Source organism: Salmo salar, chromosome ssa10 (assembly GCF_905237065.1).
Source record: "Salmo salar chromosome ssa10, Ssal_v3.1, whole genome shotgun sequence".
In the NCBI taxonomy this organism is placed as follows: Eukaryota; Metazoa; Chordata; class Actinopteri; order Salmoniformes; family Salmonidae; genus Salmo; species Salmo salar.
Genome location: NC_059451.1, coordinates 117,559,874 through 117,572,514, shown reverse-complemented (window position 1 = coordinate 117,572,514; position 12,641 = coordinate 117,559,874). Strand labels below are relative to the sequence as shown.

General features: G+C 42.6%; 1 protein-coding gene across 1 annotated transcript in view; it reads right to left on the bottom strand.

Annotated features, from left to right (window-relative positions):
- LOC106561694 (netrin-4) overlaps nt 1-12,641 on the bottom strand; it is a 50,432-nt gene that overhangs the window by 3,248 nt on the left and 34,543 nt on the right. The window contains exons 7-10 of the mRNA XM_045688490.1: nt 10,787-11,003; nt 7,941-8,059; nt 7,678-7,746; nt 4-177 (exon numbers count right to left, since the gene is read on the bottom strand). Of these exons, the coding sequence (XP_045544446.1) occupies nt 4-177; nt 7,678-7,746; nt 7,941-8,059; nt 10,787-11,003 (579 nt within the window). The remainder of the gene's footprint in view (nt 1-3; nt 178-7,677; nt 7,747-7,940; nt 8,060-10,786; nt 11,004-12,641) is intronic.

The following is a 12,641-nucleotide window of genomic DNA, read 5'->3' as shown; positions in this document are numbered from 1 at the left end:
CACCTGGGTTAAGGAGGGGGCAGGTGCACCCTCGGGTGGTCCAGGATTCTGGGTAGAGGGTGATGTGACCTTTCTTGATGTTCACCTGGCTGCCGTGGTACAGGACCTTCTTTACCTTGACCTCCACCTCAGCATGGGAGCCCTGATCACGGGCCGCCATGATCCTCACCATAAGCACTGTGAACACACACACACACACACACACACACACACACACACACACACACACACACACACACAATCTGATCAATCAATCTCAATATGCAACATGCAGTGAGTTAGCATTTCCTGTTAGCATTTCCTGTTAGCATTTCCTGTTCAATTCTGTATTATTATTAAAAAAATTGTAAGACTTTATTTTATGAACAATACAAAACATACACATACAAACGACAACGTCATACAAACATCAACTACATCACCTCTGCCCAGACCCACTAGCATACACTGTCATCTCCAGCATCCACATCATTTCCCGCCACATGCACTCAAACTGCAATATTTAAATAATACATCTTTAGATTTTTCCATTGTGTTAGCGATTGAGGATTGATTGATTTCCAAGTTTTTAATATACGTTTTTTCCAGATGATTGACAAGAGAATCATCCAACCAATTGGGTATCTCACTACACCCCCATATGCCATGTCTTGAAATATGCAGACAGATGGATTAAAAGTACATTTATATTGTAAGCTGACTTTCTAGCTCCACCCATAACTTTTGGACTTTATAGCACTCCCAGAAGGCATGAATTATTGAGTCATTGTTAGTTTTACACATGACTCCGCTGTTGTGCTGTAGAATTTGTGAATTTTGTCCCTTGTATAGTCAATTCTATACATTAGTTTATACTGGATTAAAAGCGCACATTTTTGTTAACTGTAATTTTGTTAGTTATGCTCCAACTTTCCTTCCATCTTGAGCCAACATCAGTTCTTTTTAAGTCTTGGTTTCAATCGTTTATATTTTTTCTAAGAGACTGTCAGTTGGATAAACTCTCTGCAAGGTTTTGTATATCTTACCTATCACATGGACATCCTTTTCTGACTCAAATAAGATTCCCTTAAGGTTTCTCTGATGTCCAAAAGGCTTCAAATATAAATGTTGTGATATGTAACTTTTTCTACATTGGTCAGTCCAAAATGACTTTTTAATTCTGTCATGGAAATAAATGTATTTCCTGTTACCAAGTCATTTCCTGTTTCTATGCCTTTAGTTTCCATGTGGACCAATTCATCAGTGAATTCTGAAAAGCTCTCCAAGGATTGATTCATAAGGTTGTGCTTTATGAAGTGATATTGGTTGTTGTAGAATACGTTTAATTTTCTTCCATATTGTTATAGCGTTCTTAACAATGAAGTTGTTCATGTTTTTAGCTTTGTTCTTTGAAAACAGACGCAAAAAGATCCTGTGGATGAGCATGCACATCTTCAATATGTACCCATTGTTCCTCTTTAGTGCATTTAACTATTTGTCTCAAGTAAAAGCCTTGGGAGGCGAGTTGATCCAATTCCAAATCTGGAAGGTTTAAACCACCGTTATTAGACTTAGGAAGATGTAAAACTTTCCTTTTTATTATATACATTTTATTTGGCCAAATAAAGTCTGTTACGACCGAGTATACTTTTTTAAAGAATGTCTCCGGTGGGGTAATTGGTATTACTGAGAATAAATATAAAAAACTTTAGCAGTGTAAAGGGTGCGTAACTGGTTCCAGTGAAGTCAGACGCAGGAGAGCAGAACTAGGTAATAGCCAGAGCAGTTTCATTTCAAAACCAACGGCATAAAGAAATAACCAACATGGGTACAAAACCCGACGCGCACCAGTAAATATGTGCACAAGCACTTATAAACAATTCCACACAAAGACATGGGGGGAACAGAGGGTTAAATACACAACATGTAATGAGGGAAATGAGAACCAGGTGTGTAGGAAAACAAGACAAAACAAATGGAAAATGAAAAGTGGATCGGCGATGGCTAGAAAACCGGGGACGTCGACCGCCGAACGCCGCCCGAACAAGGAGAGGAACCGACTTCGGTGGAAGTCGTGACAAGCAGCCATGCCATTCTAAAACATTTTTATTCTACCTGTAAGATTAATCAATTTAATTAGATCTGCTTTCATATTGTTGAGTAATGAAATAAAGTTATCTTTACATATTTGTTGTTTGTTGTCACTTATTAAGCATCCTAAGTATTTGATATTTTATTGCTGTAGAGGGTGATTTATTTTCTTCTTATTCAAATTGACATTATTTCAGGGAGGTTTCCACGTTCATTTTAGATCCTGAGATTTTTGAGTATTCAGAAAATATTTTTAGCAAATTGGTCATTGAGTTTTCAATATTGGTCCGGTATATCAAATCAAATCACATTTTATTGGTCGCATACACATATTTAGCAGATGGTATTGCGGGTGTAGCGAAATGCTTGTGTTCCTAGCTACAACAGTGCAGTAGAATCTAAGAATTCACAACAATACACACAAATCTAAAAGCAAAAGAATGGAATTAAGAAATATATAAATATTAGGATGAGCAATGTCGGAGTGTTATTGACTAAAATACAGTAGAATAGAATACAGTATATACATATGAAATTAGTAAAGCAGTATGTAAACATTATTATTATTAAAGTGACTAGTGTTCCATTATTAAAGTGACCAGTGATTCCATGTCTATGTCTATAGGGCAGCAGCCTCTAAGGTGCAGGGTTGAGTAACTGGGTCGTAGCTGGCTAGTGATGGCTATTTAACAGTCTGATAGCATTGAGATAGAAGCTGTTTTTCAGTCTCTCGGTCCCAGCTTTGATGCACCTGTACTGACCTCGCCTTCTGGATGATAGCAGGGTGAACAGGCCGTAGCTCGGGTGGTTGATGTCTTTGATGATCTTTTTGGCCTTCCTGTGACATCAGGTGCTGTAGGTGTCCTGGAGGGCAGGCAGTGTGCCCCCGGTGAAGCATTAGGCAGACCACACCACTCTCTGGAGAGCTTTGCGGTTGTGGGCGGTGCAGTTGCCATACGAGGCGGTGATACAGCCCGACAGGATGCCCTCAATTGTGCATCTATAAAAGCTGTTGCGGGGTGAACAGGCCGTGGCTGTTGCGCCTTCTTCACCACACTGTCTGTGTGGGTGGACCATATCAGATTGTCAGTGATGTGTACGCCGAGGAACTTGAAGCTTTTCACCTTCTCCACTGCGGTCCTGTTGATGTGTTTCCTGAAGTCCACGATCAGCTCCTTTATTTTGTTGATGTTGAGGAAGAAGTTATTTTCCTGGCACCACCCCGCCAGGGCCCTCATCTCCTCCCTGTAGGCTGTCTCGTCATTGTTGGTAATCAGGCTTACAACTGTTGTGTTGTCTGCAAACTTGATGATTGAGTTGGAGGAGTGCGTGGCCACGCAGTCATGGGTGAACAGGGAGTACAGGAGGGGCTGAGCACGCACCCTTGTGGGGCACCTGTGTTGAGGATCAGCGAAGTGGAGGTGTTGTTTCCTACCTTCAACACCTGGGGGCGGCCTGTCAGGAAGTCCAGGACCCAGTTGCACAGGGCGGGGTTCAGACCCAGTCCCCCGAGCATAATGATGACCTTGGAGGGTACTATGGCGTTGAATGCTGAGCTGTAGTCAATGAACAGCATTCTGACATAGGTATTCCTCTTGTCCAGATGGGATAGGGCAGTGTGCAGTGCGATTGCATCGTTTGTGGATCTATTGGGGCGGTATGCAAATTGCAGTGGGTCTAGGGTGTCAGGTAAGGTAGAGGTGATATGATCCTTAACTAGCCTCTCAAAGCACTTCATGATGACAGAAGTGAGTGCTACGGGGAGATACTAATTTAGTTCAGTTACCTTTGCTTTCTTGGGTACAGGAACAATGGTGGACATCTTGAAGCAAGCGGGAACAGCAGACTGGGTTAGGGAGAGATTGAATATGTCGGTAAACACTCCAGCCAGCTGGTCTCCACATGCTCTGAGGTTGCAACTAGGGAGGCCACCTGGGCCCCCAGCCTTGCGAGGGTTAACACGCTTAAATATCTTCTGTTGGCCACAGAGAACAATAGCCCACAGTCCTTGGGAGTGGGCCGCGTCGGTGGCACTATGTTATTCTCAAAGCGGGCGAAGAAGGTGTTCAGCTTGTCCAGGAGCAAGACTTCGGTGTCTGCCATGTGGCTGGTTTTCCTTTTGTAATCTGTGATTGTCTGTAGACCCTGCCACATATGTCTCGTGTCTGAGCCGTTGAATTGCGACTCCACTTTGTCTCTATACTGACGTTTTGCCTGTTTGATTGCCTTACGGATGGAATATCTACACTGTTTGTATTCGACCATGTTCCCAGCCACCTTGCCATGGTTAAATGAGGTGGTTCTCGCTTTTAGTTTTGCACGAATGCTGACATCTATCCACGGTTTCTGGTTTGAGTAGGTTTTAATAGTCACAGTGGGAACATCCCCTATACATTTCCTGATGAACTCAGGAAGTCCGTGTATACGTCAATGTTATTCTCAGAGGCTACCTGGAACATATCCCAGTCTGCGTGATCAAAACAATCTTGAAGCACGCATTCCGATTGGTCAGACCAGCATTGAATAGACCTTAGCACGGGTACTTCCTGTATAAGTTTCTGCCTATAGGAAGGGAGGAGCAAAATGGAGCCATGATCTGATTTGCCGAAGGGCAGGGGGAGGGCCTTGTAGGCATCACGGAAGGGGGAGTAGCAATGGTCGAGCATTTTAGCAGCGTTGGTACTACAGTCAATGTGTTGATAGAACTTCGGAAGCATTTTCCTCAAATTTGCTTGTTTAATTCTCCAGCTACAATAAATGTGGCCTCAGGATATGTGGTTTCCAGTTTGCACAAAGTCCAGTGTAATTCCTTGAGGGCCGTCGTGGTACAGGCTTAAGGGTGAATATACACTACCGTTCAAAAGTTTGGGGTCACTTAGAAATGTCCTTGTTTTTGAAAGAAAATTTATTTTTTTGTCCATTAAAATAACATAAAATCGATGAGAAATACAGTGTAGACATTGTTAATGTTGTAAATGACTATTGTAGCTGAAAACAGCAGATTTTTTATGGAATATCTACATAGGCGTACAGAGGCCCATTATCAGCAACCATCACTCCTGTGTTCCAATGGCACGTTGTGTTAGCTAATCCAAGTTTATAATTTTAAAAGGCTAATTGATCATTAGAAAACCCTTTGCGTTATTTTAGCACAGCTGAAAACGGTTGTACTGATTAAAGAAGCAATAAAACTGGCCTTCTATAGACTAGTTGAGTATCTGGAGCATCAGCATTTGTGGGTTCAATTACAGGCTCAAAATGGCCAGAAACAAAGAACTTTCTTCTGAAACTCATCAGTCTTGTTCTGAGAAGTGAAGGCTATTCCATGTGAGAAATTGCCAAGAAACGACTCCCTTAAGAGACCACGCAAACTGGCTCTAACCAGAATAGAAAGAGGAGTGGGAGGCCCCGGTGCACAACTGAGTAAGAGGACAAGTACATTAGAGTGTCTAGTTTGAGAAACAGACACCTCACAAGTCCTCAACTGGCAGCTTAATTAAATAGTACCCACAAAACACCAGTCTCAATGTCAACTGTGAAGAGGTGACTCTGGGATGTTGGCCTTCTAGGCAGAGTTGCAGAGAAAAAGCCATATCTCAGACTTGTCAATAAAAAGAAAATATTAAGATGGGCAAAAGAACACAGACACCGGACAGAGGAAGATTGGAAAAAGTGTTATGGACATACAAATCTAAATTTGAGGTGTTCAGATCACAAAGAAGAACATTCGTGAGACACAGAAAAAATGAAAAAATGCTGGAGGAGTGCTTGACGCCATCTGTCAAGCATGGTGGAGGCAATATGATAGTCTGGGGGTGCTTTGGTGATGGTAAGGTGGGAGATTTGTACAGGGTAAAAGGGATCTTGAAGAAGGAAGGCTATCACTCCATTTTGCAACGCCATGCCATACCCTGTAGACTGCGCTTAATTGGAACCAATTTCCTCCTAGAACAGGACAATGACCCAAAAGCACAGCTCCAAACTATGCAAGAACTATTTAGAGAAGAAGCAGTCAGCTGGTATTCTGTCTATAATGGAGTGGCCAGCACAGTCACCGAATCTCAACCCTATTGAGCTGTTGTGGGAGCAGCTTGACCGTATGGTAGAAGTGCCCATCAAGCCAATCCAACTTGTGGGAGGTGCTTCAGGAAGCATGGGGTGAAATCTCTTCAGATTACTAGAATACTAGAATGCCAAAGGTCTGCAAGGCTGTAATTGCTGCAAATGGACGATTTTTTGACGAAAGCAAAGTTTGAAGGACACAATTATTATTGTAATGAAAATCATTATTTATAACCTTGTCAACATCTTGACTATATTTCCTATTCATTTTGCAACTAATTTCATGTATGTTTTCATGGAAAACAAGAACATTTTTAAGTGACCCCAAACTTTTGAACGGTAGTGTACACGGCTGTGACTATAACCGAAGAGAATTCTCTTGGAAGGTAATACGGTCAGCATTTGATTGTGAGGTATTGTAGGTTGGGTGAACAAAAGGACTTGAGTTTCTGTATGTTATCACAATCACACCATGAGTAGTTAATCATGAAACATACACCACTGCCTTTCTTCTTCCCGGAGAGTTCTTTATTCCTGTCTGCGTGATGTACTGAGAACCCAGCTGGCTGTATGGACAAGGACAGTATTTCCAGAGAGAGCCATGATTCCATGAAACAGAGTATGTTACAGTCCCTGATATCTCTCTGGAAAGAGATCCTCGCCCTGACCTTGTCCACTTTATTGTCCAGAGACTGAACATTAGCAAGTAATATACTAGGAAGCCGTGGATGATGTGCACGCCTCTTGAGTCGGACTAGAAGTCCACTCAGAATACCTCTTCTCCACCGGCGCCGTCTTGGAGCAGCCTCTGGGATAAGTTAAATTGCCCTGGGGGGTACGAACAAAGGATCCAATTCGGGAAAGTTGTGTTCCTGGTCGTAATGCCGCCGATCTGATATCCAAATGTTCTTTCCGGCTGTATGTAATAGTACAAAAAACGTTCTGGGCTAATGTAAGAAATAACACCCCAAAAAAACAAAATACTGCAAAGTTACTTAAGAGCTAGAAGCAGAGCTGCCATGTCTGTCTGCGCTATCTTGCCAGTAGATCATCTGTAAATAAGTTTAGTTGATATTCATGTTTACCAATACTGATACCTGTTACGTTTGGGTCCTGTCTAATTCTTTCTGCAAGCGGTTTAATTGCCAGTGCAAACAGGTGGGGGGGGATTTCCTTTTCAATTCTGATGGCATCGTTCACTACAGCCTGGTCCCACATTTCTTTGTGCTCTATAGCCAACTTCTGTGGTCGTCGTTATGCATAGCAGGCCCATGGGAGTTGGCTAACATAGGAGTGGTTAACCTCAAACATCTCCTTTTCATCTACAACCAACTCTGCTTTATGTTCTCCTATTGTTTAAGAGTCTTTTCATATCTTGTAAAGTTCTCAGACAAAGAAGAGTACAACACCAGGTGGATCCATAGGAGACAAATTAAGACATTTGGCTTTTTAGCATGCATGGATAATGCTATGATTAATATTATTGTTTTCCCAGGAACTTTTCCCATGTGTATCTTTCTTAATATTACTGTATGTCCCACCTACCGTAGTCATACTCATTGGCACAGAAGAGTTTGGGGCTGCCTATAGTCATCACCTTACATTGACATTTCTCTGGAAAGACAGGGGAAAAAAGAACATGTACAGTACATTACGCTTATACATTATATATCCGTGTGTGTGTGTGTGTGTGTGTGTATAGATGTGTGTGTGTATAGATGTGTGTGTGTGTGTGAGTGTGTCTGCTTTTCTTCATGTGTGCGTGCCTACATGCGTACCCATGCTTTTGTGTATAACCCATGACTCACCAGAGTGGTGCAGTGCAGAGAACAGCTCCTCCACCCTAAACGGTGTTGCTAGCTCACTACTGCTAGGTTCTCTGTGTATGTGTCTGTCACCTCCTGTATAGTACACGTCCAGATCTGATCTGTAACACAACACAACACATCACAACACATCACAACAACACATCACAACACAACACATCACAACAAAACACATCACAACACATCACAACACAACACATCACAACACAACACATCACAACACAACACATCACAACACATCACATCACAACACAACAACACATCACAACACAACACATCACAACACAACACATCACAACAACACAACACATCACATCACAACACAACACATCACAACACAACACAACAACACATCACAACAACACATCACAACACATCACATCACAACACAACACATCACAACACAACACATCACAACACAACACATCACAACACATCACAACAACACATCACAACACATCACAACACAACACATCACAACACAACATCACAACACATCACAACACAACAACACAACATAACAACACATCACAACACATCACAACAACACAACATAACAACACATCACAACACATCACAACAACACATCACAACACATCACAACACAACACAACACATCACAACAACACAACACATCACATCACAACACAACACATCACAACACAACACATCACAACACATCACAACACATCACAACAACACATCACATCACATCACATCACAACACATCGCAACACAACACATCACATCACAACAACACATCACAACACATCACAACACAACAACACAACATAACAACACATCACAACACATCACAACAACACAACATAACAACACATCACAACACATCACAACAACACATCACAACACATCACAACACATCACATCACAACACAACACATCACAACACATCACAACAACACAACACATCACATCACAACACAACACATCACAACACATCACAACACAACACATCACAACACATCACAACACATCACAACAACACATCACAACACATCACATCACAACACATCGCAACACAACACAACACATCACATCACAACAACACATCACAACACATCACAACACATCACATCACAACAACACATCACAACACATCACAACAACACAACATAACAACACATCACAACACATCACAACAACACATCACAACACATCACAACACATCACAACAACACAACATAACAACACATCACAACACATCACAACAACACATCACAACACATCACAACAACACAACATAACAACACATCACAACACATCACAACAACACAACATAACAACACATCACATCACATCACAACACATCACAACACATCACAACACATCACAACACATCACATCACAAAATATCACAGAGAAAACTCTGGTCAAACATAGCACTGCTAGCCATACAATCGATGAATACACCTCTACATACTTTACTTGAATTAAGATAAACACTACTCCATTAATAACGTCATCCCCAGGTTCAATTGCTACCACACAGAGAGCCATCTGGGTAGAGGAGACTACACCCCAGAGAGAGGAGACTACACCACAGAGAGAGGAGACTACACCACAGAGAGAGGAGACTACACCCCAGAGAGAGGAGACTACACCCCAGAGAGAGGAGACTACACCACAGAGAGAGGAGATTACACCACAGAGAGAGGAGACTACACCACAGAGAGAGGAGACTACACCACAGAGAGAGCCGTCTGGGTAGAGGAGACTGCACCCCAGAGAGAGGAGACTACACCACAGAGAGAGGAGACTACACCACAGAGAGAGAAGACTACACCATAGAGAGAGGAGACTACACCACAGAGAGAGGAGACTACACCATAGAGAGAGGAGACTACACCACAGAGAGCGGAGACTACACCATAGAGAGAGGAGACTACACCACAGAGAGAGGAGACTACACCACAGAGAGAGGAGACTACACCACAGAGAGAGGAGACTACACCACAGAGAGAGGAGACTACACCCCAGAGAGAGGAGACTACACCCCAGAGAGAGGAGACTACACCACAGAGAGAGGAGATTACACCACAGAGAGAGGAGACTACACCACAGAGAGAGGAGACTACACCACAGAGAGAGCCGTCTGGGTAGAGGAGACTATACCACAGAGAGAGCCGTCTGGGTAGAGGAGACTGCACCCCAGAGAGAGGAGACTACACCACAGAGAGAGGAGACTACACCACAGAGAGAGGAGACTACACCATAGAGAGAGGAGACTACACCACAGAGAGAGGAGACTACACCATAGAGAGAGGAGACTACACCACAGAGAGAGGAGACTACACCATAGAGAGAGGAGACTACAACACAGAGAGAGGAGACTACACCACAGAGAGAGGAGACTACACCACAGAGAGCGGAGACTACACCATAGAGAGAGGAGACTACACCACAGAGAGAGGAGACTACACCACAGAGAGAGGAGACTACACCCCAGAGAGAGGAGACTACACCATAGAGAGAGGAGACTACACCACAGAGAGAGGAGACTACACCACAGAGAGAGGAGACTACACCATAGAGAGAGGAGACTACACCACAGAGAGAGCCGTCTGGGTAGAGGAGACTACACCACAGAGAGAGCCGTCTGGGTAGAGGAGACTACTTCATTAAGGGTCTGATGAATTATTCATTGATGTCAATGAGAGACTTTCAGGTGAGTTACAGTAAACTAAAATCACTAGTGAATATGCATAGGCTGTGTCTCATATGGCTCACTATACATTTGAACAGGGCCAATAGAGAATATAGGGTGCTATTTGGAACGCAGCCTACTATATGAATCCATAGACACTTACCCAGACAAGCAGTCCCCAGTGTAGGGGTCACAGTCCCCCCCTGTACAGTCACACGGTCTGCACCCGTAACCATGGAAGCCCCAGAACCCTACAATGCATCTGTCACAGAGAGGACCGCCCACGCCCGATCTGCAGGTGCATGCCCCGTTGCTAGGGTTACAGAGGTCCTGGCCACCTGAGATCGCGGGTCTAGACCCTACAGGGTGGCAGGCGCATGCTGTTGGTATGGGGTAAGAGGAGGGACAAACAGAACAGATCAGAGAGGGAGAGTTTAGCACATTCCTACCATTGTATCCAGTCGCCTTCGGGAAAGGTTTCTTGACCTTATTCAGAAACAAAATGCTCCGTCCATTCCATACGTCCCAGACAAAACAACAGCACAAACACACACACACGAACACACACACACACACACACACATGAACCCACACACACACACACACACACACACACACACACACACACACACCAACCCATGAACACACACACACACACACACACACACACACACACACACACACACACACACACACACACACACACACACACACACACACACACACACACACACACACACACACACACACACACACACACACACACACACACACACACACACACACACACACACACACACACACACACACACACACACACACACACACACACACACACACACACACACACACACACACACACACACACACACACACACACACACACACACACACACACGCATGTTGTACACTCCCTATAAACTAGAGAAACAAACTCCATAAGTGGCGAGACGGCGACAGGACAGGAGGGAGGGAGGATTTAACCCTGAGGATATATCACACACACAACTGTAAAAACACACTACTGTTAAAACACACTACTACTGTAAAAACACTACTACTGTAAAAACACACTACTGTTAAAACACACTACTACTGTAAAAACACACTACTGTTAAAACACACTACTGTTAAAACACACTACTACTGTAAAAACACTACTACTGTAAAAACACACTACTGTAAAAACACACTACTGTAAAAACACACTACTACTGTAAAAACACTACTACTGTAAAAACACACTACTGTAAAAACACACTACTGTAAAAACACACTACTACTGTAAAAACACTACTACTGTAAAAACACACTACTGTTAAAACACACTACTACTGTAAAAACACTACTACTGTAAAAACACACTACTGTTAAAACACACTACTACTGTAAAAACACACTACTGTTAAAACACACTACTGTAAAAACAAACTACTGTAAAAACACACTACTGTTAAAACACACTACTACTGTAAAAACACTACTACTGTAAAAACACACTACTGTTAAAACACACTACTGTAAAAACACACTACTGTTAAAACACACTACTGTAAAAACAAACTACTGTAAAAACACACTACTGTTAAAACACACTACTGTTAAAACACACTACTACTGTAAAAACACACAACTGTAAAAACACACTACTGTAAAAACACACTACTGTAAAAACACACTACTGTTAAAACACACTACTGTAAAAACACACTACTGTAAAAACACACTACTGTTAAAACACACTACTGTAAAAGCAAAAAGTAAATAATTCTCCCTCCACACTGTCATTTTTCTAGTTGATGGACTCCCCTGATGAAGGATAGGATTTGTGTGTGTGTATATGTGTGTGTAGAGTATCTGTGTGTGTATGTATGTGTGTATGTACAGTATCTGTGTGTGTATGTATGTTTGTATGTATGTGTGTATGTACAGTATCTGTGTGTGTATGTATGTGTGTATGTATGTGTGTGTGTAGAGTATCTGTGTGTGTATGTATGCGTGTATGTATGTGTGTATGT